Below are 24762 nucleotides of genomic sequence, written 5' to 3'. Positions count from 1 at the left end.
CCACTGTTCGAGAAATTCGTCTTCGCTAATAATCACTTTTTGTTTGAAATCTAGTTACCTGATTTCAATGAATTAAAATAATATATCTGTCAATAATAACTTAACGTCATACTAATACATATTACTAGTTTTAATTGAAATTTTATCGTAATTTGACTTAGAATATGGTTATTCCTATATATGGAAATTCCGTCAAAAATAAAAGACAAACAAGATTCAAAATCAAGCTCGAATTAAACGCACGATAGTTCGAAAACTTCGTTTTCCTTAATTATCACTTCTAGTTACCTGGTGTCAATGAATACAAATAATATGTCTGTCAATAATAACTTAACGTCATACTAATATATATTTTTAGTTTTTAATTGCATTTTAATCAAGTTTTAATAGCGTAATCTCACATATATTCCGGTTATAAAATGAATCTAAAATAAAGGAGAAATAAAATTCAAAATCAAGCTTCCGAATTAAACGCACGACAGTTCGAAAACATTGTCTTCGTTAGTTATCACTTTGCGTTTGAAATCTAGTTGCCTAATGTCAATAAATTAAAATAATTTACTGTCAATAATAACTTAACCTCATACTAATATATATTATTGCACTAATAATGGTATTTGACGTCTGTTTGAAGTTGCATCAAAACTAAAATACAAACAAGATTCTCCTTCGAAATAAGCGTCGAAGGCAAAAACAAAGGGAAAGAACCTCGACAGTCTCCTCTCCGCTGCACCGGCCACCTTCCTCACAATCAATTAACTAATCACACACCAACGGAATCCGTCCACGTCAAAATAAACTCGCTAAAATTAACCGGAATTGACTGGCGAGGCACGCGTTCGGGATGCGCGCGATTCGGGCCCTTCGTCGTTCTTCGCTTACGGGCGAGAGTCACGCGCGACAGCGGGTCGCGTCTGCCGCGCACAACGTGACCCAATCGAAGAGCGAAAAACGCAACGGCCGAGAACGCGTGGCCTGCCGCGACGTACTGGAGGAATCGACGGCGACTACTGTCGGCGCTGGAAGGCTGTCGGCGGCTACGGACGATATTCCCGAGTTGTTGCGTGTCGTATATCCATGGCCAACTTGCGTTTGGTTATGGTTGAGGTTGGACGGTAGGCAGGCAGGTCCTTCGCGGCGTTTCTTTAATTATTTATTAGGATCGGGTCGGCGTGAGAAGGGAGGCGGTCAAGATCTAAAATCAATGTCGTCAAAGATAATTTACGTTTCTGAGTCTTCATTAGATATTTTTATAGCCGTTCTTTAAAATGTCGGCCTGCATTTGAATATAGTTTATAAAAAAACTCAATTATATCGAACTACTAATATTAGGTGTATAAATAAGTCTCTTATATTTAATAAAAGAAGTTATATCAGTTGAATGTTAGATGATTGCATGTATTTTGAACAGCGATCTATTGCTAAAAATGTCAAGTATCAATATAAACAACATATCCTAATTACAGTAATAAATATTGCGAGGCTGAATCCAAATTAGCCCGTTTTTTTAAAACTAATTCTAGTTTTCGAAATAATTAATAAATTATTACTATGTTTGACTACTAACGGCCCTTTAATGAATCAAATATTACAAATCAGAAATGAACAGCGATTGAACTGAGTCGTTTATACTGCTTGGGATCTATTTCACGCCTTTTCCTCCCGCCTGCTTTCTTCGAGTCTTCGTCCCAAAAGCCTTGCTATCGCCATTTGATTTTCACTATAGCTTGGTGTATTAGCTCTCCTTGCTCGTCATCATCTTCCCAGTGAAGTCAAAGGAGACAAGGACTTTCGCAGTCACTATAATCACAGCTTCCAATTCCGTTCATTCTCAAATGCTTCCAGGTTATCTACGAGACGACCTAGTTACTCCTAAAATACTCATACAAATGACAAGCAAGATTCTGAACAAGAAAGCCCCAGGTTTCGATAATATCTCGATATCCCAACTCAAAAAGCTCCCCTACAAGCATCTCGCAGAACTAACTAATATCATCAACTCCATTCTAAGGCTGCTAAACTTCCCATCCATCTGGATTAATAGCAATCAAGAGATAAATCATCACATTCTGAATGTAGAACTATGAACCTATTAAGTTCCATATCCAAGCTTGCTGAAAGATGAATTTTCAATACTCTTAACGATCTTACAAAGGAAAACAATATCATTCCAGATGAGCAATTCGGGTTCTGTGCCAAACATTCAGCCGTTCACCCGGCTCATCGACTGGACGCAAAATTAAACTGTGTTTTTAACCGACCTGAAAAACTCATACCCAAACAGTCATATTACATTAGATTTATTTTGTTCCTTTTTAATTTTATGTTTATGACATAAAATCATATTATTATTTTTGTATTGTTTGCGAGCTCGGCACCGACTTCAAACTGCTTTTTATTTAATGAAAGAAAGTGCTATAATGCTTTTACGACTTCTCACATGATACGGTTAGTGCTTAAAAAGCACACTGAAAAGCTTCTATACTAAACTACTTCCGATTTTTCGACACATCAGTTCAGCAATAACATTATACACAAATGTCTGGTTATATTAGATACAAAATATGTGAAAACATTGTACGTGTCTTTGAAACTTGAAGTTTTCCCCAGATTTCCCCCATCTGATCCTAACTTAGTTCCAATGGGACCACCTCAGGTCAGGCAGTATTTCGAATAAAAAAAATTTAGAATTACCCTTCCTTCACGAACAGGGTGATTTATATTTGATACATATTTGGTGCTGATATTAGGGTAAATGCATATCCAACATTGTTTTTATCAGGTACATACAAAATTATCTATCTGCTACATGTCTGTTTATATATTGTTTGTTTACAGAAAATCAAAACCTACTTATGAAGATGTTAGTGGTAATAAAATTCAATTAATCTACCAAGTTGTTCATATGCGAGGTCTCTACATAAAGAAGTCTTACAAGAAGGTAATAATTAACATAACTGGATAATTAGTAGTAATAAATATTACTTTTAATTGTAAAATATCCCTAAAATATTGGTAATACTTTAACTTTTTAGAACAATCAGTGTTCAATAATTTTATAGTAGAACTATTGTATATTTAAATTTGATTGCCTTATTAAGAAAACATTTGTTACGGTGCCATCAATTAAAAATTTAATTGCTACTTTTAGGGGATTTATTACCTTAAAGAAATCTATTTTGTCTAAATTTTCAAATAACTACATTTGTTTAACAAATCTTAACCAAGATTGCTTAAAGAATTTTGTTGGATCTATTAGAGGTCATGGAGGTAGAAACAGCATCCTTCACCTAGTATGTTCGAGAAATCTTTAAAAGGGCTCATCATCACTTCAATTTTTTCACATCATTCTTCAGAGAAAATTGTGAAGAAGATGAACATGTCAGATAACTTGATGGATGTACAACTTGAGGTTGTTAAATCACCAGTTGAGTCTATATTTTCAGTTCCAGAGAACTTTGCTCTGAGGAAAACAAAAGTCTAATATTGTATTTTAGTCTTATTTTAGGCTATTTAACAAAACTTCTGAAAAAGAGACAACATGCAATATTTGTCTACATTCTATACTAAGTAGTTCCACAGATTAAATACTCTAAAATCTATATATCTTTAAAAAAACACACAAATTTTTAGTGTTTCAACTGTCCAATCCATAATAATTTTCAAGACCAAATTTTAAAAGTTATTATGAGGTGTGATTGTATTTTTGGTTTAATGAAGTTAATACAATATCAACAGGGAAGGATTTAAAGTTTACCTTCAATATATCAAGATAAGTTGGAACTCTAAGAGATCTCATAAAATGGCACTAAACAAATATGAGAAGGCGTTATAGAAGAATTATAAATATTTTAATTTTGCCTAGAATAGAGTCCATAATTGTTTTTTATTTGCACTTATATGGTTTGTTTATATATATTTATATTATTTACACTTATGTATATTTGTATAGGATTTTATTTTAATAAATTAATTTTTAAAAATAAATTTGAGTTTCATTTAAATACTATTCGCCAATAAATGTGATGTCACAAAGTAATCAGGCGAAATGGCAAACCAATCAAAGCAAAGTATTTTCCTTACAGGTTTCTACATAACTATTTTAAACTAACCAATCAAATTCACATTGTCAGCGCCACCAATGATCGGACTAAGCGAAACATTGCCGCACTACTGTCCATTGGAGTTGCACACTCCTGTTAAATAATCGACCATCGTTTGGTTTAGACGTGCCAAGACTGTCCAAGCCTCGTCTCCAGGTAACACGGCTGCCATTCGTTTTATCTATTTTGTATTTTCTAAATTTTTTATTGCTGAACTGATGTAACGGTAAACCGGAAGTTATTCAGTGCAAAAGCTGTTCGGTTTGCTTTTTAGACACTAACCATATCATGTGAGAAACCGTAGAAATATTACGGGCAACTGTCTTTAAGGTGTAGTGGTTAGACCGTTCAGCTCACACGCGGAGGTCGCGGATTCGATTCCCGTCAGTGATCAATTGGTAGTAGTTAAAACAATATTGTATATAGGTTTAGGTGGGTATTAAGCTATTATGTGTATATAGTAGAATATAAAATACGTGTAGCAGATAGGTTAAATAGGGCTTTTGTTAATGTTTATTTAGTTATTACAACGATTATTATGTGCATATTATATTTTAAAATGTTCTTTTTTTGTGTTAAAAATCTAGGTTTGATTATTTTTTAATTTTTAGTCGGTTCAATATTTTTGTTAAAAATATTTTATAATAGTAATATATGGAGCAATATACATTAATTGTTTAACCGCTTCGAAATAGACGAAGTGCGAAATCGATGCGAAAAGATGGCAGTCTAATGGAACCAGTTCTGGAGAGTATGGCGGGTACGATAACACTTCTCATCCATTGCCAATAAATAATGGTCACATAATGTAATATACACCACTGTTTCATTTCGTCAATTATTTACATATATATATATATATATATATATATATATATATATACTTTTTTGAAGCCGGGAAAAAATACTTGGGCCTTTAGTAGGATCGTAGGTTAACATAGAGATATTAGAAAGGTTCCAAAGCCAGGCTTCAATAAATGTCCTTAATATTCCTCAAAGCATGAGTAACAGGTATAGAGGAATGGTATCTAGGCCTCGGTGTATGAACTGTAAAGCAGGAAATAACACATTATAACACAAATTATGATAGAAGACAGTGGTGGCATAGGAAGACAACGGCACGCGAGACTCAAGAGATGCGACACCCCACACTCATAACATATTCATGTAGGACTTAATATGGGATCTGCGCAAACAGAATAAAGCTCTCTAATTAAAACAACACAGTAACAAACACTTTAGAATGTGAACTACATACAGCGGCTTATTGTTATGAATCAGATTGCCATAGCGCAGAACAGAGAAGGAAAAAATGTACACTATTCTTTTTTAGGTCAAAATTGTATCGACTCGACCTCGCCATTTTCGTTAGGCAACAACGGACCGACCGGAGTCACGAAAGAAGACTTCTACTTCCCGGTTCGATCGTTATAAATCAGGATTGTCACAGACGTCGTCGTACAAAATATAATTCATAACGATAAATTCCGAACAGAAACGTGGGTTTCTGTTTATGTACAACTGACTGTTACTTATGGCCAGTATTTATTGTCTGAAATAGCAGCACAAGAACATGTTGAAATCACCGAAGGACAATCATTTACCAGCCACGATAAACAACAAACAATAAATGCTTAACCCAGTTTAGAAACACGACAGTAATTAACTGCGCAACTATAGAAGTCTAATTTAACGCCCTAGAAATGCCAATATGTCGGATATCAATAATAAGTTATTTTAGCAATAATGTTAACATTGTAAGCTTCTATTATATCTTTATATTGAATTTTAAATCATGTGTGAAATGAAACTTCACAACTCAGGCCTTAAGATAAAAAATGTACGAGTTTTCACTAAGTTAAGAGATTTGTTAACTATTTTTACCAGATGCTTCGGTAATTCCTTCAGTTTTTTTCACTTAAAAAAATACGTTGAATGATTTTTTAAATATTTTGGTCACCTTTTTACCAACGATGATTTATCTGGACTGGACCTACAGTTTAACGTAGGCTCCGAACCATGGTCCTCAGCATTAAGTCTACCGACTGGCCAATGACCAAATACTGATCTTCCTAGAAGACATGCGGTCGTACCTAGCCTGATTACTGGCGTGAATAGGATGGTTATTCCTTGTCAGATTTTTCACTGTTGCATATAATGACATTTACAATTACAATCACAAACATAAAGTATATCCATGTCCCAGCAGGACTCGAACCCGTGTCGCAACAGCAGGAGGACCGCTCTGTCCCCTTAACTACTGCGACTTCGAAAAAGGAAGAGGTTCTATGTTCGGCTGTATATTTTTTTAATGTATGTTCACCGATTTCTCCGTCAATTGTGGGGCCGATATTCAAAATTCTTTTTTTATTTGAAAGGGTACACTTCCGAGGTGGTTCCGTTGGATCCAAATCAGGATCTGTTAGCGGGAAGGGGGCGAAATCGAGGGAAATCCTCAAATTTCAAAAGCACATACAAGGTTTTCACATATTTTTTTATCTAAAATAACCAGATATTTAGTAGTAGTAGTTAAAATAATATTGTAAAAAGATAAATAGGTTTAGGTAGGTATTAAGCTATTATGTGTATATAGTAGAATATAAAATACGTGTAGCAGATAGGTTAAATAGGGCTTTTGTTTATGTTTATTTAGTTATTACAACTATTACGTGCATATTTTATTATTATGTGCATATTTTATTTTAAAATGTCCTTTTTTTGTGTTAAAAATCTAGGTTTGATTATTTTTTAATTTTTAGTAGGTTCAATATTTCAATATTTTTGTTAAAAATATTTTATAATAGTAATATATGGAGCAATATATGGATAGCATTCCAAAAGAACAGTTTCTCTCTTGAGCTAAACCATTTATCAAGTAATTTTTTAACCTCTTCGAAATAGACGAAGTGCGAAATCGATGCGAAAAGATAACAGTCTAATGGAACCAGTTCTGGAGAGTATGGCAGGTGCGATAACACTTCTCATCCAAGTGATTTTAATACTTTTTTGACTGGCTTTTCTGTATGATACGACACGTTAACATACTGCAAAATCATCTTATCTTGTCTTTAATGAATTATGGACGTTCTTCAATCAATCCACAGTTCAAATTGGTCATTTGCTGTGGGTAGCAGTTAGTATTAATTATTTATTCAGCTTTCAACAGTTCATAATATACCTAAACTTGACCATATTAGACACAGCCAAAGCGATTTGGCCATGGATCGGCTTCACCAGGTAATAACCATGTTTTGCTCTCTTAGAATTTTCGAAATAAATCTATTTTTGATCAATCTTTACTATTCGATGAAGAAATTATTTCCTATCATACATATTTATATACATTATATTCCTTTTATCGTACATCAAATAGTGATGAGTGATAAAAAGTAGATTTATTTTGAAAAACCCTAAGCACAAAAAATGATGGTTATTCCCCGGCAAATCCGGCTGTTCCACTCCAAGGTCAAAACGTTTTGGTCGCAAGACAATGCTCTGTATTTGGTGGGACCAGAGTGGCTTTATGTATTACGAACTGTTGAAACCTGGCAAAACAGTTAATAGTAATCGCTACTGACAATAAGTGATCCATTTTAACTATGCATTGATCGAAAAAAGAGCAGAATGACCAGTCAAGGAAACATTAAAAGCACTTGGACGGGACATATTATTGCACCCGCCGTACTCCCCAGACCTTGCACCGTCCAACTATCAATTTTTCGCATCAACGAGACACTTCATCCAATAACAGAGCAACATCAGCAACTCGCCAATTTCGAAGAAGTCAGAAAATGGCTCGATGAATAGTTTTGCTCAAAGGATAAACAGTTTTTTTGGGATGGCATCCATAAATTACCTGAAAGATGGGCAAGATATATAGAATCAAATGATCACTACTTTGAATAAATACATTTTTCCATTTCCTTGATGATTACGTAGTTTTTTATTTCGAAAAACCTGGTAACTATTTCCCTGTACACCTGATATCAACATTCCGATAATGTGAACTACACTAGATTTGAGTTAGTTAACAGTAACGAGCGTCCGATTTACGAGGGTGGTTCAAATATGATCGAGACAAATACACTGATACGTTTATTTACTATTGATAAAAATTACAAAAATATACAGTTTTTCTACGTATTTCCCATCACTAGTTACTCATCTTCTCCATATTTTCGGAAGTTTTTTGATGCCGGTATCGAAGAATTCCTTGGGCAACTCGGACAGTCATATGCACGAACTTCTCTACCTTGCCGTCGGTGTAGAATCTTTGACCTCCGAGGGCTTCTTTCAGTGGTCCAAACATATGGTAGTCACATGGTGATAAATCCGGACTGTAAGGGAGATATTTCGGTACCTCCCAGTTTAGGAACCAATCGCGTCGTTATTTTGCGATATTGAAGGTGTTCGTAGATGGCAGACTCTATACTACAAATACTGATGCCGAGTTCAGCCGAAATGTCTCAAACATTCATCCTACGGTCCTTCAAATTAGTTCTTCTACGCGGCGAATGTTGGCTGGTGTGACAACGATCATGCAGCTCATTCTCGAATGCTTTGACACATTTAAACACGGCAGCCGTACTCAGGCACTCACTACCAAACTGATTTCGCTACCGCAGAAAAATGTCCGTCTTTTTAACACCTTACCACACTAAAAAACGAATGATAATACGTTGCCCTACGGCGGTCGGCACTTGACGTTCACTCATGGTCGACACACGCGCATGAAACATGCGCTCCCGACGAAAACTATGCCACACGGTTCGTGAGGGACCCAGCTATCAAATACTCAAGCCTCGACCTTTAAAACATACATGCGCGCCCTCTACAGCGCTTGTCTCCATTATATTTGAACCACCCTCGTATAATAAAAATAACACGAGTTGAAAAAACGTAAACAAAACACCTTGCATGTCAAACAGCCAATTTAAAAACATTATCTTGAATATCCACTTATCTACAGTGGGTGGATTTGTTTTATTATTTTATAGTTGATACTCAACAGATATCCGATTCAAATAGTAATAAATAATAAAAGTGATTCCGTTATAGAATACACGGTATGAATTGTAAATGAAAACACTTTCCATACAAATATGGAAGTTGTAGTAGGATAATTTAAATGATCTACGTGCCACTTTTTATTTATAGATAACGTGCATCTAATGGCATCCTTAGTAAAAACACCGCTTCCTTAACATTACTTATAAAATACATTTACATAAGAAATATTATGCAAAAAAAATTTGAAAGTATTTTCACGCCAAAAAATAACACAATTCAAATAAATGAAGTAGTTTAAAAAATATTAGGAATTTAGATTGTAATTTTACTATTACGTATTACTAACACTTTAAATTTTAATAGTTACTAATAAATAATAATGAATGTATAATCAAATCAACTAAAAAATACTTTTTTATATACTACTATAGTATTATAGTACTACTGTGTGTAATGAATATATAGAGATAATAAGAAACAAATAAAAAAAATAGAATATGTAATATAACTTTAAGTTTTTGCTTATATTCAAGTAATATAAACAATAAAAATAGAGTAGTTCTGTATGACAATAAATAATAAACAATTACAGTAAATAGAATTATAGAAATAATATTTCCGGCCATAACGCGCCAATAAAGTATGTCAATAAAGTATACATGTTAATAAATACTTCAAATATCTTAAAAACAATTATGAAGTGAATCTAGACACCTAAATAGTGGGTTTAATATAGGCAACTCTTTATACACAACGTACAGTATTCCATTAGTACTGGCTACTGTTATTAAAATATTAACTATACCTAAACTCATAGTTCGTCATATACGGGAATTTTTAAAATAAACCCAATAAGAAAATTACAGATAAAATCAGAATTTACCATAATTCATGAATGTACCATGAATTTTAAATAATCCCCCTAAATATTTTAAGTAACTAAACTAACAATACTTAACACAGCAATCTTCAATAAACCGATTTTGGAATAAAAACATTAAGAAAGTGCAAGAGGATAATTTAGGATGTTACCATAACATTGTAATTTTCTAATATTTTGTTTGGAGGAAAGTAAAATTGCTTTATAACGTCAAATATAAAAATTAAATAAACGGAAACTTGAATGGTTTTGCATCAATGAAAATTGACATTATTTGACAAACAAAATTGAAATTTCAATTTTCAATGATTATATTATTTTATTTCAGGTTATAATACTTGTAATTTGTTCATTAAGAGGGAAATGTTTATTAAAAAGTAAAGTCAAATCTAGTTAATATAAAAATAAAAGAATCTACGAAAACAATTAGAGTTGATAAAGTTTTACCCTTTTCAATTTTGAACTACAGTTTAAGACATAGGCAACTCTTAATACATTAATAAATAAGATCAGAAAAATTAAGGCCGCATTTCTTTTGAAAATCTTAAAGTCATAATATTCATATCGTTTATAATAAAAAAGTATATGCATAATTTTGTATTGTCAGGCTAAATATAGGGTTACTATTAAAATAAGAAGCATTAGTATTAACCAGAGGAAGATTTGATTTGAATATATAGGATGTAGTTCCTTTAAAATAGGAAATATTAGTTTTCTTATTCCTACACTGGAATGTGAATTATGGTATTAATTAATGTAAGTTAATCTAATTTTTTATGACATAAATACAGTGGCTGTTAAGACGTGTAAGTGGCTTAATAAAACAAACAATAATATAAAATTAAATACCTAAAATTTAAACAGACGTATTTATTATATTAAATTATAATTAATTCTTGAAAAACCTTAAGAAGTTTTATATAATTCAGAATGTATCAATCTATAATATTCGGCGATGTAGAGCTTTATACATATTTTCTTGTCTCTTTTGAATCAAAACATGTTCATTGTTATTGGTGATTATATAGATAATTTAACAGTATTAATGAAGAAGCTATTTAATTTATTATAGTAAAGAAGTCTTTATGTTGGACCGACTTTGTTTGTTTTTCCGTACCAGGTATGTCGGTAATTACTTTCCAGTTTTTGTAACATATTTCACTTGCTATAATTTTACAATGTTATAATTTGATATATGTCCCTTTATTTTACTGTCATCAAAGTAACATTTAAAGAATATCCTGGTAAACCGCAAACGTTTGGAGAGGCGGAAGTGCAAGAGTTATTGGATGAAGACTCGAAAGTGAGCGGAGTCGCAATTTGTGAACGACTATAAGCTATGGGAAAGGTCTAAAAAACGAGAAGATGAGTACCATATGAAAGGAATTCTCTGCATCGAACAATAACAAATGATGAAAAATGAATTTGCTTCGAATATCTCAAGCGAAAAAAATTGTTGTCATTTGGAGAAGCCGACCGCATAGTGATGTCATATATTATGAGCTATTAATACTTGGGGACACAGTTGGGGAAACATACTGAGCGATAGTAACAACAAAAATGATTAATTTGAACTGAACATTGATCGAAAAACACCCACATCATTCTGCAAAATCAGTCAAAGAAGTATTCACTATTCTGGCGACCAAAACGATTAGGATTTAGAGTTGATCGGGCCGTTTTCGCCAAGTGATAATCATGATTTTTTCGCTCAGTGCTTTCAAAATAACTCCACTTTTGAACACTTGTCATTACTTGATGCCGAAATAACTTCCAATTATACTGACATATATGTCATTTTATTCTAGTGACGTTAAGCTTCAAAGCTATACATGTTACATTTTGCGAAAGTAACACCGTCATAGATTTATACCTCAAAAACTTACAAAATATTAGTTTCGAAAATTCAAAAGTAGTAATTTTCTGGAGGAAGAAGTTTGAAGATACGAAACTGCAAGGCTTATTGGATGAAGGCCTAATCCAAACTGAAAGCCAATTGACAAAAACGTTAAATGTTACCCAAGAAACGATTAAAGACCGATTATGAGCAAAGGAGAAAATCCAAAAGATGGGAATATGGATTTTTGAACTGAATGGCTGGCAATTAGAAAAATCGTCAGTGAAATGCTGCTTCAAATGTACGCAGGAAAGTCATTTTTGCATCTAGTACGACAGGTAATGAAAAATATATTTATTTCAAAAATTCTAGGTGAGAAAAACATGGTGAAACCGACCCATCGACTACAAGGCCAAATCGCTTTGGTTTGTGTCTGTTGTGGCCAGGTTGATGTCGTATGGTATAAACTGCTGATAGCTGAAAAAAATGATTGTAGAACGTCCACGATACATCAAAAACAAGATAAGGTTATTTTGCTGCATGATAACATATCGTCCAATACCGAAAAGCCAGTCAAAGTTGTGTTAAAATCACTTGGATGCGAATTGTTATCGCACTCGCCGTCCTTTCCAAACCTCGCTCCACTTCGGCGACTTGAAAGAAATTTAAAAATCGATCGATGAATAGTTTGGTTCAAGGAAGACACATTTCTTTTGGAATTGTATTCATTCATTGCCTGAGTGATGGGCAAAATGTATAGAACCAAATCACCAACATTTTGAATAAATGCATTTTAACTATCCATTACAAATAACGTAGTAATGAAATGAATTACAGACAAACCTGATGTTTCTATTGTTTTTCTTTAATTATTGTCAATTAATATATCGACAAATGATACCTGGTTATTTTAGGGTCAGGATGATAAGTTTTTCCATATTTCGTGACAGAACTAAGCTAATTAAACGAAACTTACCTGGATTTTTCTTTGGTAAAATAACTGAGGCACTTAAATCACTTAGCGAACTATGAATACTGCTCTCCACATTTCCGCCGGTCACCTTCTTCAACGATGTGGAATTGTGGGCAGTTCGGGTTCGGATTCGTCTGCTACAAAGATAATAAATTAGCAACGCTATAACGAGATAGATCATATTATTATCATCTCGTGGGACCGACCGAATTTGTCCAGGGTGGCCGCACGACTGATATTTCGTTATCTGTCTTTGTTGTGTTCGATAAGTGAGGAGTCGTTTACGTAGTCACAGCCAAAACGCACAAAGAATCATAGAAATCGATTATCTTATTGAACCGTTTCAAGTCAGTTATTTCGAATATACACATTCTGTAATTGTTTTGGCGCACGATGACTATATAAGTAAACAGATTAGATTAGTACTACTATTTTTATAGATACGTATTACTAAGGATTAGGGGGTGTTGGATACAAATATCGATATTTTACAAAAAATATATCGATATTTTAAGAAGAAATACAAATAGTGAAACATTAGTCTAAAAAATATATATTTTCTCTAAATATTTTATAGTGATATTTTTGATGGACCTTTAAAATAAAGTACCAATTTTTAAGGTTTAATTAAAAATAACATTTCATTTATTTTTTAAAAATATCGAAAAATATCGGCTTACAAAAATATCGATATATGGACCAAAAAAGAATATCGGCAAAAATATCGATATTTTTTTCAGAAAATATCGATATATCAATATATCGATATTTTTCTGCATCCTTTCTAAGGATTAATTATAGTAGGTATTACAAAACCACTATCTTTATATGTATTTTGCTATGCTGAAAATAAAGATAACATGGAAAAAATTCCCACTATGGATAAGAAAAGACCACTGACTCAAAATTAAATAGAGTACTACGCAAATCCAAGTGATTCAGAATTTGATGGGATCTTTGGCGACGATGATAACGACAGAAGCGATTATGAGAAATCAAATGATTGAGCCTGAAGTTGATGCTGAATCTGAATGATGATTCGCAAGCAACAACATCAAATGCGAATGATAATTTGTAGATAGAAATTCAGTAAAATTCTGAATTATTTATTTTCCAAGAGAATGTTGGTGTGAAAGTGGATACAAAAAATTTTACAGTACAAACGCTGTTGGAAAAAAATTAAATGAAAAACGGAGAACAATAAAAAGATCTAAGAGGTTATCAAAGTGGTAAGACTTCAGTGCTGCAGATATGAGTTCTGAGAAAGAATTTTTTATTCAACTTGTTTTGAAAATGAGACCTTGCTTTTTTCCATAAATTGAACATTACTGGAGCACAAACAAACTATATAATGTAAACTTTTGACGTTCACATATGATCCGAAATCGATTCCGGTTCTTACTTCGTTATTTTCATGGTTGATATCTCAATACCGTCAGCCGACAGATTATATATGGTGAAACCGACACTAAATCATTTGAATAATATTATGCGTAAAAAAATATTTGTATTGACGAATCCATGACATGGCGCTTTGGCAGGGCCAATACATAAAAAATAAAAACACAAATATGGTACCAAACTGTATTAAACTCTGTGTCATATAATTATGATACTATTACAAAACTGCCAAATATTTGAAAAAATTAGGCGCGTGGAACCTTAAGAAATAACAGAAAAGGTAATCTCTGGAGTTTCAGAGATGTGATAAATTGTAAACCCAGAAAAGGGGAGTGTATTTTTTTTGCAGCAACAGGTCAATTAAAAAGTCCCCGGCCTAACACATAGATGGCGCTACTAGAATTAAATCCATATGTTTTTTAGTTAGCCCTAACCCTCAAAAGATGCGTGTATAAATTTGACAGCTGTCGGATTTTTAGTTTGTGAATTATAGCATTTTGAGTGAAGCAACTTTTGTTATTTTGAAAAAGAAATGTCGCAATCCCAAAAGAGGTTGTTACCAAAACATTTCAAAAAAAATCCACAAAATGATTTTGAATGACCGTGAATAGAAATTAAATGAAATAGCAGACACTTTAAAGATATAAACTGAATGTGTACATCATATCATTCACGAATATTTGGGTATGAGAAAGTTCTCTGTAAAGAGGATGCAGCGCGAGCTCACTTTTGACAAAAACAACGACGAGTTGATGATTCGGAGCAGTGTTTGAAGATGATCAAGCGTAATAAACTCGAGTTTTTGCGTCGATATGTGACAATGGATGAAACATGGCTCCATCATTTCACTCCGAAGTCCAATCGACAGTCACCCGAGTGGACTGCACACGATGAACCCGCTCCAAAGCGTGGGAAAACGCAACAGTCGGCTAGCAAGGTTATGGCGTCTGTATTTTGGGATGCGCATGAAATAATTTTCATTGACTACCTTGAGAAAGGAAGGACCATCAACAGCGACTATTACGTAGCGTCATTGGGCCGTTTGAAGGACGAGATCGTCAAAAAAGGGCCGCATTTGAAAAAAAAGAAAATGTTGCGTCAGCAAGACAATGCACCGTATCACAAGTCAGTGAAAGCGATGGCAAAAATCTCTCCAGAGTATTCTCCAGATCTGGCCCCCAGCAACTATTCCCTGTTCTCAGATCTCAAAAGAATGCTCGTTGGGAAGAAATTTTCGTCAAATGAAGAGGTGATCGCCGAAATTAAGGCCTATTTTGAAGCAAAGGACAAATCGTACTACAAAAATGGTATCGAAAAGTTGGAGAATTGTTACAATCAGTCTAGCACCCTTGAAGGGAATTATGTTGAATAAAAAAAACTAATTTTGCCAAAAAATGTGTTTGCTATGGTAGGCTGGGGACTTTTCAATTGATTTGTTATCTCTATACTATTTTATTATTACAAATCAATATTTTTGGGATTCTTTGTTACAGTCATCATGCCTATTAGAGTCATATGTATTATAGTCCAGATAAATACTCACGTTTTATTATTTTGATTGACCACCGGCCTCACGTTCGTTTTTCTCGTCTCGGTTAACCTGGACAGACTCGAGGAATTTTTCAAATTGACGTTATCGAAAACCTTCGATTTGATCTCCTTCAGGTTCGTCTTGTTCTGTTCGTTCTTCGAAATTTTGTTCATCACCGCGTCCCATCGATTGACCGGCTTCTTGACGGTTTTCTTCTCGGAGGGCGGCGTCTGGCTCGGCTCCATCATGGCCTTGACCTTAGAGGCCACGTCCCTCTTCGGCATCTTGTACTTCTTGGAGGCGCTCTCTTCGATCGAATGATGCCTGGGGGACGAGAGGCTGGACGGGCTCGAGACTCCCGGACTGGGCGCCATCCGTTTCTTCGTATTTTCCTTCACGGTCTTGTCCAGCGCGGAATCGTTCATCTCGTTGGAGGAGACGTTCTTCTGTAGGATTTCCTGCAGGTTGTTCTGGCTGTTTCCGGATATGGTTCGCGAACTGTCAGATGGCGAAACGTCAACGCGATCGGCGTTGGAGTTCTCGTTATCGTTCTCCTGGTCGTTCTCCGGCTCGTCCTCGTTTCGAAGTCCCGATTCTATGTCCGTGAATATCCCGCTGGAGTCCATGTTTTCCCGGTTGTTCACGTAGATGTCGGCTGCGGCTTGTGGATCGACGCCGTACAGAGTACCGTCGATCACCTGAGCTCGGCGATCGCCCTTTATTTGATTATCCTCGTGATTGTCCACGTCACTTTCCGTGTAGAAATCGGAATCCGTCATGGGATCCGGTCTGCGAGGCTGCGGCCTGGGATATGGCCTCCTAGTTAGAGGAGAATTATCCGCTCCTCTACTAGCAGGTCGCGACATCTCCCCATCGCCCTGATACCCGTTATCCAAGCTGGTGATGCTGGTGATGCTCGTCACGAAACTGTTACTCGTATTCGACTTCGACGTCGTAGGTTCCGTCTTGGGCTCCGACTCGACGATGGGAGTGGTGTCCAACGGAAGCTCTTCAGGCGACGGGGTCTGTTCGCAACGCGTCAACGTAAAATTCTTCGAGTTGTCTAGAGGCAGCTCGAGGTTCATGGTAGTATCGCTTTTCAAAACAGCGAAAGAGGACTGTAACTGATCAACGTCGAGGATGCCGAAACTGTACTCGGTCACATTATTGAGATTGGGACTCTGTACCTGCTCCTTCAAGTCCGCGTGGGTGTCTATATTCAAAGCCGTCAGTACCTCCGCGGCTCCCTTGTAGATCTCCTGGTTATCCGCCTCCTTCTCCTCCAACTTGATTAGTTTACTGCTCAATAACGGGTTACACTCGGAGCTATTTTGAAAAAAATCCACCATCTGATCCGGCGTTAGAATACCCAACGATTCCTCCAACTCCAGCGAGTCTCTCTTATTCCCATCGTCGTCTCGATCGAAGATATCGTCCCTGTCGCTGAAACCTCTGATCGGTTTGGGCTTGTTCGGCGTGCTGTGACCATCCAGCGGGTAGTTACCGCGAAGCTGGGGCAGAGACGTGGGTTTCGATACGGATCCCCCCGCTAGATGACACTTAGGGTTGGATTTTCGACGTCTCTTCACCTCCACCGTGGAGTCGTTCAGGATGTTCTCGGAGGATTGGTTAATTGACGCGTACGACGACAGCTTGTCCGACGCGAAACTATCGTTCCCCTCCGTGGTCAGTGTGTCGTCCGCCAAAGTCAGGTTCGATCGCTTCTTGGAAATGATCAAAGAATTTTCCTGATCGGTCGATACGTAGGTGTACCTCCGGGCCAAGGAGCTATTGAACGCCGTATACGTCGAGTTGTGTTGCGATAATATGTTCAGTCCTTCAGCGGAATACGTTCGGTTGGTTTCGGACTCCAACAAGTTCTCGATGGAGTTGTGACTGATCTCTGACGATTTCGATTCGATGCTGTAGGTCAGGTTATCGTACAACTGATTCTCGTGTATCAACTTTTCTTTGAACACCGCTCGGCGTAGATCATCCGTCGATTTGGTTCTGACGATCACTCGTGTTCTTCTTCTATCGCCCTCCGTAATGTCGACATCTTCGGAATTTGTTCTCTGACCTAAACAATAAGTTCCGTTCAATGTTTTGTGACTGACGTTCGACGATTTTATTCCAATTTGGTAAGTCAGGTTATCGTTCGATATACTGAAGGAGTACGACGTATTCTCCCGTACGATTTTTTCTTTGAACACTGCCCGGCGTAGATCCTCCGTGGACTTGGTCTTGTCGATCACTCTGGCCTTCTCAGTGATATCCGCGTTACTCAAGTTATCTCCGGAGCTCGTTTTCTGGCCCAGATAAAAAGTCGCCGTCACTCTTGTCTTGTTATTGCCATCGAAGACTCGTTTCCTTTTGATCTGATTCTCCTTTCCAGGACCACGGTCTTCGTTCTGGTACTGTAACTGCGGTTTAGGGCTTTCTGGCGGTTTGGGTTCGATGCACAGGATCGAGTACGGTCCCGACGCGTTATCCCTGTTCGGGTGATGATCCGAATTGGTTTCGAGGAACGCGACCTTGGCCAGTGGCGTCATCAAGCCGTGCTGGCTCGCGCAAGTGAAGTACCGGACGCCGTTGACGAGGCCATCGTTCTTGCCGACCGCGGTCGATAGTTCGATGCCGCACCACACGCCTTTCGCGAAATGCACGTTGCCTATGTACCGAAGTGTGCCTTCCTTCTCGCCGATCCGCACTCGTTCGCCGATTTGTCGAAGGTTGATCGGTTCACGGTCCGGTGTGGGGATTTGTGTCCGTGCGGGCTGCGGGGGGTTCGATGAGAACTGCGGTATCCGAGAACCGAATGTTGCAATTCGACGACAAGTACCCGTCTGGAACAAGAAGAAAAACAAAATTAGTAATATGTAAGAGAGATGACAGTAAAAAACCTATACATCCATGCCTATACAGGTTTTGATTGAATCTAGCCAGAGATTTTTGACAACTACGTGTCCTTTTCTATATACGCCTGATCGTTTACCACAGCTGTGATTAGAAGTCATTTTTAGGTTCATCTTGTATTTACATTTTGTTGAGGGAATATAATTATTTCTTAGGCAAAATTAGGGACAGACAATGCAAAAATATGTGTATAAGGTATGAATTATTAGTAAAATATTATCATTTAATAACACTAATTTTGTAGATTCTTATGGAACAAAGGATATATTTTTATATTAAATAATATGGAAACAGAACTTTTTTTGATTATTTGAAGATTATGGTAAAGGTAATAATGAAATATGGTCATGTTTGTATACGTTTCCTGTCTATTTGTTGTTATACTTATATCTTTCTGATTTTACAGATATTTCAAAAGAAGAAAAAACCTAAATGCTTAAAGGAAGTATCATGAATTTTCAGCATAGTGTAAATATAAGGTGTACTCAATAGAAAGTGTTTGGAATAAATTGATAACATAGGATATGAAGCTTTGAGGTTTATTATTTTTTTCGGTTTATATAACTCCTTGGCGCAGATAAATAGTGTCGAAATATTACATCATTTAATAAATTTTATTGCAATACACATATACACAAACCATATAAATAATAAGCTCTATATTATTATAATTGTATAATTTGTAAGCACCACCTTTATGTCATTAACGATTTCAATTTGAGCTTCGTGATTGACTGATTTCGAATCTGTAGATATTCCGTTATCGATACCACTTTCCTTATTTGCTCCTTCTGCTACTCACTGTGTTTTTTTATGGTAAGATTTTTCTAAATTCTTGTCTTGCAATTTAACCAGCGTCTTTCTTCTGTCACCGAGCACTAGCTACGTTACCTGCAAAAGAATTGATTCCGATTGTTTGTTATACGTATATACCAAATGCACATGCTTACACAGAGCATTCTTTATCGTATACTCTGGACTTCTAACTATAACTCTCGTAAACAACAAGACGTATATAGAAAAGGATGCTAAAACTACCAGACTAGATAGAACAAATGCGCATGTGCAGTTCTAGCCGATCAACACTTTATATAGAGACCTTTTACTGTCTGTGTGTTACTGTTTTAGATTAATTTTAAGTTTACAAAAGTTTGTTGGAGTGATAAAATTATTTATTATTCAATAGAGAAATTTAGGGCACGCAATATATTAGCAAGACAATACGAAAAGTGTATAAGATGAGAATTATTAGTAAACTGAAACGAGATAAATTTGCAGCTCTATAACGTGATTAAGGATTTATTTTTAAGATTATAGTAAAGATAAGAATGAAAAATGGACATATTTGTATACTTTATACCTTAAATTTTATAATTTGCAGTTAAATTCAAATTGCTAGAAAGGTTTATAAATAAAATAAAAGATATAATAACTTAAATAATAGAGACGGTATTTTGATGATGTTTAGAATTTAGTATTTGGTTTTATTATAATAATTTAGGTATTTCATAATAATAAATATTTCGATAAAATATAAATCCAAATTGTATAAAAAATACCTTCACCATTTCTAAAACAAATAATAGAATAATCGCACAATTAAAGTATTTTAATAACAATTTTCATTTAAAATAAAACTAACTATATGTATGTTTATGTAAAATAGAAATCATTTTAAATTAATCTTTTAATATTACACTATATTAATTAATATATTTTCTAGCTATTTAACTAAAACAATAATATGTCCTTCACCATTTATTCATCAACAATTTTATGATATTAATTTTTATGATGATCTAAATTTTGAAACGCTTAAAATTTTTATCAGATCTTAAACTTTAAATAATAAAAATATAAATAAAATAAAAAAAGCTTCTAATAAATAAAATTTAGAACATAACACCATCGATTAATTTTAATTTCAAAGTGCCTTCGCCATATTTTCATGAATAACTTCTTTAAAACAGTTACTCAGAGTAGGGGAATTGGTCACCGAAAAAAATATCGATATTTCGTTATATAGATATTTTTTTTAATATATCGTTTTCGATACTATATAGATAAAAAATATCTATATTTTACAAAAAAATATAACGATATTTCTAAGAAAAAATAGTGAAATATTAGCCTAAAAAATATATATTTTTCCTAAATATCATAAAGAATAGTGATATTTTTTAAACATTAAACTTAAGTACCGAAATTCGTATAAGTAGCAATTCAAAAAAGTTTAATAAAATTTGTATTCAATTTATTCTGAAAAAATATCGAAAGATATCGGCAAAAAATAACGATATTTTTTTCAGAAAATATCGATATATCGATATTTTGTCTGCATCCCTAATTCGGAGTATCACAATTAGATAACATACAGGTAATTTACACATCTGATGTTAATTAAAACAATTAAAACATGTTCTTAAAATAAGCAGCGTAATTATTCCTAAAAGGATATCACGAAAAAATATTCCGAAACAAAAATGTGAATATTAATTAACTACTTATTATAATTCAAGGTTAGGTAAGTCAAGCAATATTTTAATTGAAGCATCTAATAGAACAAATGTGCAAAAATTGAAGAAACCTAGTTATTTTTATTGTATATCAAGGTTATTTTTTTCTTGTAATAATAATCAATATTTTTATTTTAAACTTAATTTTGTATTGAATAATTATTGTCAGAGTTATTCTATAGCGTTCCAATTAATAATAAACGATTTGAAAAATATGTTTCAATGTTTCGATTAAATCAATCGATAGAGAGATAAAGTACCATTTAATTAAAGGTTTCACTTAAAAAGTGCCCTTGAAAATCATGGCATTTGATTCATTGGCACGAAAATCATCCATTTTACATCATTTCCACAACTTTTCCCATCTTTATAGCAACATGGCGATTTAGTATTAAGAGAACGATGTTGCTTTGGTAGCAACACAATTGATTAATTTTGTTGAACATTGAACTTGTTCAGATTTTCGAAATGGTGTACTAGTCAATACTTCAGTGATATGGACAAATGGGAATCAGGAGAAGATATGTCTGGTAAGTATGTAACTTTTGGAAAATATGGTCCAGCGTTTTCATTCAAGAGGATGACTTTGCGTATATTACTCGCTATTGGTTACCACAATGCATCGTTCAATTTGTTCCAGTGACGGTAGACGTTTGAAGTAATATATTCATTTGATTTTAGCAACTTGTATTGCATTACAGCTTGCTGATGCTACCATATGTACAGCAAGGTTTTTATGGCTATGCATATTCCCCTTCGATGTCGATGTGGACTCTCCTAAACTAGGGATGTTGGTCGCCGAAAAAAATATCGATACTTCGACATATCGATATTTTAAAAAATATCGATATGTTATATTTTAAAAAATATCGATATATCGTTTTCAATACTTAAAAAAAATCGATATATCGGAGAAAAAAATATATCGATATTTTACAAAAAATATATGAATATTTTTAATAAAAATTATATTTCTGATGGACTTTTAAAATTAAGTATCAATTTTAAAGGTTTATTAATATATCAATCGGCCAATTATATTTTCTGAAAAAAATATCGATATATAAAATAAATCGATATTTTTTTAGCCGATATTTTTCGATATAAATAATTTTAAATAAATTAATAAATAATATGACTATGTTAACTCATGACTTTTTACGTTTGTGCTAGCTAGTAGCCCCACTATTTCTGTTTTTGCTGATTTCCTCTGATTCTAAACAAGAAACCACTTGACAAGTAGACTCTCTATTTTTAGAATAATTATCAATAGAAATAAATTAAATGTCATCATTCAATAGTGACAGTATAGCATACGTAACTTTCTACTTTCATCATTTTTATCGAAAAAATCCTGAAAATACTACTTGAAGCTTTGAAACGGATGATACAACGAGAAACTGTTTGAAATTTGCCTGGGTAAAATAGCATGGAAAAAAAGTATGGAAAGAAAGTATTCCAAAATGTTATAATAATCCCTTATGTGCCAATAATGAATATGACAATGTTCCCCTAAGTTTTTTTTTGTTGGCCTGGAACTGGGTAGGGGAATCCTGTTACCCATACCTGGTCGGGAAGACCCACAGGAATAAGCGAGTTGGACTGGTTATGTGGAGACTACCTCTGGGCTACTCACTAAACCCCACCCTATCAGCTGATCCAATGACCCTAACTGATACTTCTTATTGTTAGTAAGGAGGGAGTCCGTGTTCCCCTAAGTATAATTAGGAAACACTTGTGGTTAAATACGGATACCCTTGTCAGTGTATCCTTGGATGTCGTTAGTTTATCGAAAATGGCGAGTCTCAACATCGCTTGTACTTCAGCTGATATTAATTTATGAAATGATAATAAATAGACTAATGAAAATAAGAAGGAAGATATGAGCAGTGGGAAAAATTCCTGGAATGAAGGCCTTGTTTATAAACTACAAAAAATGCTACCAAAACAACACACCGAACTATTAAAATCATACATTACAACCAGAATGTTTAGAGTCAAACAAGAAGAAGCTTGCTCTACAATAAAAGAAACTAAAGCAGGTGTACCACAAGGAAGTGTACTGGGGCCAATGCTTTATCTACTCTACACATGTGATATACCACAAACAGAAAATATTACGATGGCTACATTTGCTGATGATACTGCGATTATAGCTGTCGGAGACAATAGTGAAGATACTTTAGACTTGTGATATACCATGCGTGATATACAGGCAAGTGACAATATAAATAATTGGACACAAGCTTGGAATATAAAAATTAATGAAAGTAAATCTCTACATGTACAGTTTACCTATAAACAGACCGTACAAGCACCAATAACATTAAATAATACTATCATTCCATATAGCAACAACGATCTCGGAATGAATCTCGATGCAAAACTTCGCTGGAAGGAACATATAAACAAGAAAAGAAAAGAACTGGAAAGAAAAGAATAATATATAGGAAAATGTACTGGCTAATTGGAAGAAAATCACTATTGTGAGTACATAATAAATTGCTATTATATGAGCAAATATTGAAACCTATATGGACATACGGAGTTCAATTATGGGGATGTTCTGAAAAGAGTAACATAAATAAAATACAATTTTTTTAGAACAAAGTCCTGAGAGGTATTGTGGGTGCACCCAAATATACTATAGGACTGATTACCTACATCGAGACCTTCAGATACCCACAGTTAGTCAAGTAATCAAGAGCATTGCAAGAGGGCATGAGGAAAAACCATGAGAATATTAAATAAATATTGCAGCTTTTGGATACTACCAGAACAGGACACAGACTCAAAAGAAACAAACCATCTGATCTTGTGTAGTGTTGTGTAGTGAGGTGCATGTATTACAAAATACAGCAGTAACATGTAAAAACATTATATTACCAGATACTGAGATAGGACCGATGGATCCTCCCAGTTTTATACCTAGTTTTAAGTTATCATAAAGACAAATTGTAGGTTGGACGGAAACGACTAGTAACGATGTATTAATTAAATAATAATTAAAAAAAATTAAATCACTGAAATCGCGTTCGTTAAATTAAACATTTCGATAACGTGAACTACACTTTGATGAATGGTTTGAATTCGTTCGCATTAACGAGCGTCTTCGGTTTTATTAATTCTTCTAAACGCAAAAGATATGAGAAAATAGACGAAGCAATATAATATGATAATGCACATGAAGACGTAAATTTTTTATAATTTAAGTGTATTCTATGGTCGACTACAAATCCGTTGAAAGTGCTGAATTTTCTGAATGAGTCCTAATTTTCCTGTTTTTCTCAGACAAGGGAATATTTGATTAACAATTATTTAAATTTAAATACCACCAACAATAACTATCTTTATGTTCAATACATTCAGGAAGTTAATAGCATATCTCCAATAACAATTAGGATTATGGTGTTTGAAAAGCAAAAGCGAAAGGTAATACAGCATTTATAAAAGTTTATGTTCAACGGTAATCCAAGAAGTTAATCGGTTGACCTTATGAGCATTTTTTTTAAATGAAATTATGCATTTTTAAACCATCAGTCGCCTCTGGTTTTATGTTATGACCTTAACATATACTACAGAAAGTTGCAATTTG

At 34.4% G+C, this 24762-nt stretch overlaps 1 protein-coding gene and 1 long non-coding RNA gene across 5 annotated transcripts in view; one reads left to right on the top strand and one right to left on the bottom strand.

Annotated features, from left to right (window-relative positions):
• Window positions 1–24762, bottom strand: part of LOC143191833 (uncharacterized) — a 401964-nt gene that overhangs the window by 231006 nt on the left and 146196 nt on the right. For 2 of the 4 annotated variants that reach the window (XM_076397253.1, XM_076397255.1), the window contains exons 2-3: window positions 15748–18581; window positions 12807–12940 (exon numbers count right to left, since the gene is read on the bottom strand). In XM_076397253.1, coding sequence (XP_076253368.1) covers window positions 12807–12940; window positions 15748–18581 — 2968 coding nt within the window. The remainder of the gene's footprint in view (window positions 1–12806; window positions 12941–15747; window positions 18582–24762) is intronic. The other 2 variants (XM_076397254.1, XM_076397256.1) reach the window with 1 other exon arrangement.
• LOC143191847 (uncharacterized) lies at window positions 18493–19180 on the top strand. The gene is made up of 3 exons (XR_013004643.1): window positions 18493–18614; window positions 18896–18979; window positions 19058–19180. It is a non-coding gene; the product is annotated as an uncharacterized LOC143191847 (long non-coding RNA).

Source organism: Rhynchophorus ferrugineus, unplaced genomic scaffold, assembly GCF_030347505.1.
Source record: "Rhynchophorus ferrugineus isolate W39M unplaced genomic scaffold, kcgeb_rfMv2 rfM2, whole genome shotgun sequence".
NCBI classification, from domain to species: domain Eukaryota; kingdom Metazoa; phylum Arthropoda; class Insecta; order Coleoptera; family Curculionidae; genus Rhynchophorus; species Rhynchophorus ferrugineus.
The sequence above is the reverse complement of the archived record's forward strand: the minus strand, read 5'-3'. Positions and strand labels throughout refer to the sequence as shown.